Below are 4242 nucleotides of genomic sequence, written 5' to 3' on the forward strand. Positions count from 1 at the left end.
CCCAACCCAGTCAAGGCAGAGCCAAGGCTGTAAGTACCGATGACAGTGGGGCTATAGGCCATTGTGGGTCTTGGCAGGGTTTGATGTTCTGCTCCTCCTGGGCGAATGTCAGGGGCAATACTTCTAGAATTTTGTTTGAAAGATACGCCTGAATTTCCAGAGTACGTCTCGACACCACAGGCCAGACACCAAAGGGCTTTCCCAGGCATTGAGGAAGTGAGGTTGCAATATAATATAGGAAAGGTGGCAGGCGAGAAGAAGAACGAGGACCAGAAGCCAGTGCCTCAATTGTAAGACCGTCCCTAATGAATCCCATCAGGGAATCCAGGAGAAATATTTTCCCCGGAGAGTGGGGAGAATGTAGGACTCACTCCCACAGGGAATAGGGGAATATCTGGGACTCACTCCTGGAGGGAGTGGTGATGGAATATGGTACTCCATCCCATGGCGGGTTTGGGGGGGGGAATGTGGAATCGATCCCACAGGGAGTTGTGGAGAAGTTGGGAATCGCTCCCACAGGGAGTTGGGGAGAATTTGGAACTTGCTTCCAATGGGAATTGGGGAGAATTTGGAACTCGCTTCCAATGGGAATTGGGGAGAATTTGGGACTCCCTCCCGTAGGGAGTTGGGGAAGATTTGGAACTCTCTCCCACAGGGAGTTGGGGAGAATTTGGAACTCGCTCCCACAGGGAGTTGGGGAGAATTTGGAACTCGCTTCCAATGTGAATTGGGGAGAATTTGGGACTCGCTCCCACAGGGAGTTGGGGAGAATTTGGAACTTGCTCCCAAAGGGAGTTGGGGAGAATTTGGGACTCCCTCCCACAGGGAGTTGGGGAGAATTTGGAACTCACTTCCAATGGGATTTGGGGAGAATTTGGGACTCCCTCCCACAGGGAGTTGGGGAAGATTTGGAACTTGCTCCCAAACGGAGTTGGGGAGAATTTGGAACTCGCTCCCACAGGGAGTTGGGGAGAATTTAGAACTTGCTTCAAATGGGAATTGGGGAGAATTTGGGACTACCTCCCACAGGGAGTTGGGGAGAATTTGGAACTTGCTCCCAAAGGGAGTTGGGGAGAATTTGGAACTCGCTTCCAATGGGAATTGGGGAGAATTTGGGACTCCCTCCCACAGGGAGTTGGGGAGAATTTGGCACTCGATCCCACGGATGAATTGTGTTGAAGGGGGAAGCTGGATAAACATATGAGGAAGAAAGCAAGGGTATGAGATGGTGATGGGAGGGAAGATGAAGAGGACATGGGAGGAGGTATAAACCAAGCCAATAGGATGAATGAGCTTTTCTGTTCTCAAAGACGCTGGTAACAGAATTGTTGCATTGTTGAATGGCGGCACTTTGGTCCATTGTATCCTCACCAAGTCCCCAGTGCCCATTCTAACTTAGTGCCATTCCCCTGCATTTTCCCCAGATGTTTGCCTGTTCCTGTTCAGCTATCCCATCCCAGGCCCTAGCTACCTGCTTTGTGAAAATGCTTCTTTTCTCATATTACCTTTACAAATCACTTTTAATCCAGGCTCGTTCATTCTTGATCCCTTAAAAACCAAGGTCAGTTTCCCTAATTTACTCTGTCATGATTTTTAAAACGTTCTGTCAGATTTTCTAGCTTTCTTCTCTTAAAGGTGAACAGTCCCAATCTCTCCAGTCAGTCCTCATAATTAAAATTTTTCATCCCTGGAACCGTTCTAACAAGTCCGTTTTCAACTCTCGCTCGTGTGTTCACATCCTTCTGAGAATGTGGCATCCACAACTGTACACAATACTCCACTTGTGGTCTAACAACTGAACTAACAAATTTAGCATTCCCTTTATTTCCCTATTAATAAATCTCAGGATACTGTAAGTTTTACTCTCTGCCTGTCCTGCCACCCTAGATCAGGTTTCTCTACTCCTGCAACCCCTTGCAGCCTTACTTGATATTGTCTACTCATGTTTATCCCACCTTTCACCGCTCCATATTGAGGTTTAACTGTCACTAACTGCTCATGTCTACATCCTGTTGGAGCTGAACACTATCGCCCTCGCTGTTCACAATGTTTCCATCCACAAAGTTTGAAATGGCCCCCTGCGCACCAAGATCTGGAACATCAGTATGCAACAGGAAAAGCGATGCTCCCAACACTGACCCCCTGGGCAACTTTTGTACAAATCTTCCCCCGACCTGAAGAGAGAATCTTTGACCATTTCTGTCATAGAGTCACAGGGATGTACAGCATGGAAACAGACCCTTCGGTCCAATTCATCCATGCCGACCAGACCAATCTAGTCCCATTTGCCAGCACTTGGCCCATATCCCTCTAAACCCTTTCTGTTCATATACCCATCCAAATGCCTTTTAAATGTTGCAATTGTACCAGCCTCCACCACTTCCTCTGGCAGCTCATTCCATACACACACCACCCACTGTGTGATAAAGCTGCCCCTTAGGTCCCTTTTATATCTTTCCCCCCTCACTCTCTAGTTCGGGACTCCCCCACCCCAGGGGAAAGACCTTGTCTATTCACCCTATCCATGCCCCTCATGATTTTATAAACCCCTACAAGGGTTTACAAGGGAAACCAGATTCTGGATCAGTGGTGCTGGAAGAGCACAGCAGGTCAGGCAGCATCCGACCCTCAGCCTCTGACACTCCAGGGAAAACAGCCCCAGCCTGTTCAGTCTCTCCCTATAGCTCAAATCCTCCAATCCTGGCAAAACCCTTTTCCTATCAGCAGGAAACTATCAGCTAATCAGTTAATTTTGTATCCACGCTGCTACTCCACAAGCATTAACGTTTCTCACAAGCCTGTTGTGTGGCGCTGTGTCGAAAGCCTTCGAAAAGTCCACGTACACCTCATCAGCAGCGTTCCCCTCATTGATGCACTCTATAATAAAACTCCAGCAGGTCAGTTAAACATGATTTGCCTTAAGAAATCCATACTGCCTTTTCTTAAATGCTCACCTCTTTCAGTTTGACGATTAATTCCCCCCTAAATAATTGTTTTTGGAAAGGTGCCCACCACTTTGCATAAGGTTAAACCGCTGACTTCTGGCTCCTCAAATTTTTCATTTGCCATCGTTTCATTTTGGGAGCGGGGTTGGTGGGAACAATCCAGTGGCTCCTTTCCACAATCGCCTTTTTTCTCATTGAAACTGCTCAGGAGCAGACAGCCTGGAACGGTTGTGGCTGCTCGATTCAGGACCAAGGCCAGCAACAGCAGGGACTCTCTCTTGTTACCGGCTGTTCCCAAGGACAGGCATGGATTTCAAGCCTCAGAAATACCCTGCTCCTCTCCTTCAGTCCCAAACCCCAGCCCTGACACCACCCCCTAACCCCAACCAGGGTGGCAAGTCCTGAATCCATCCAGAACCGGGATCGAACCCCGTGGTTTCTGCATCAATCTGACATCCAGCTGATGAGGAATTGGGGTCAAAGAATGAGGCTCTAGAAAAAGACAGCAGATCAGGCAACATCTGAGGAGCAGGAGAATTGACGTTTCGAACATAAGCCCTTCATCAAGAATGACCGCATTCGTAATGAAGAGCTTATGCCTGAAACGTTGACTCTCCTGCTCCTCGGATGCTGCCTGACCTGCTGTGCTTTCCCAGCGCCACACCTTTTGACTCTGATCTCCAGCCTCTGCAGTCGGCACTTTCTACTGGTGAGGAATTGTCCCTGCCAGAGGCAAGTATTGAAAGGATCAGTTGGTTGCCCTGAAATTGGGAGGCTGCGTTAAGATCTTTCTTGTACATCAAACTGTGGAATGGGACTGGAAACCAAATCTTCTGACTTTGAGTAAGGGACCTCCTCAAATCCACAAGACCTCCTCAAAATCTAAATAATAAGTAAATCCTCGACGTTTTGTGTTAAAAAACAGTTTTGTGTTGTACGTAAGTGTACATGTTTTTTGTCCATAATGCAAATTGTGCCTTTTTAAGGTGACTTGTGTATTTTTATTCTGTTTCGAATCCTGAACCTTGACACACCTACGGTGTGTGATTTCTCTGTGCCTGTTTCTCCTCCTCTCTCCTCTCGTGGCTACCTGAACTCTCCCCTCTCGAGCCTACCTGACCCCTCTCTCCTCTCATGCCTACCTGACCTCTCTCCTCTCGTGGATTAGTGGTGCTGGAAGAGCACAGCAGGTCAGGCAGCATCCGAGGACAGCATTCGGGCTTTTGCCCGAAACGTCAATTTTGCCTGTCCTCGGATGCTGCCTGACCTGCTGTGCTCTTCCAGCACCACTAATCCA

At 48.3% G+C, this 4242-nt stretch overlaps 1 protein-coding gene across 1 annotated transcript in view; it reads left to right on the top strand.

Moving 5' to 3' along the window:
- The window catches only part of LOC122544248 (serine/threonine-protein phosphatase 2A 65 kDa regulatory subunit A alpha isoform-like), a 50687-nt gene that overhangs the window by 7048 nt on the left and 39397 nt on the right, over positions 1–4242 (top strand). Inside the window, exon 2 of the mRNA XM_043683325.1 lies at positions 1530–1561. Coding sequence (XP_043539260.1) covers positions 1530–1561 — 32 coding nt within the window. The remainder of the gene's footprint in view (positions 1–1529; positions 1562–4242) is intronic.

Source organism: Chiloscyllium plagiosum, chromosome 47 (assembly GCF_004010195.1).
Source record: "Chiloscyllium plagiosum isolate BGI_BamShark_2017 chromosome 47, ASM401019v2, whole genome shotgun sequence".
NCBI classification, from domain to species: domain Eukaryota; kingdom Metazoa; phylum Chordata; class Chondrichthyes; order Orectolobiformes; family Hemiscylliidae; genus Chiloscyllium; species Chiloscyllium plagiosum.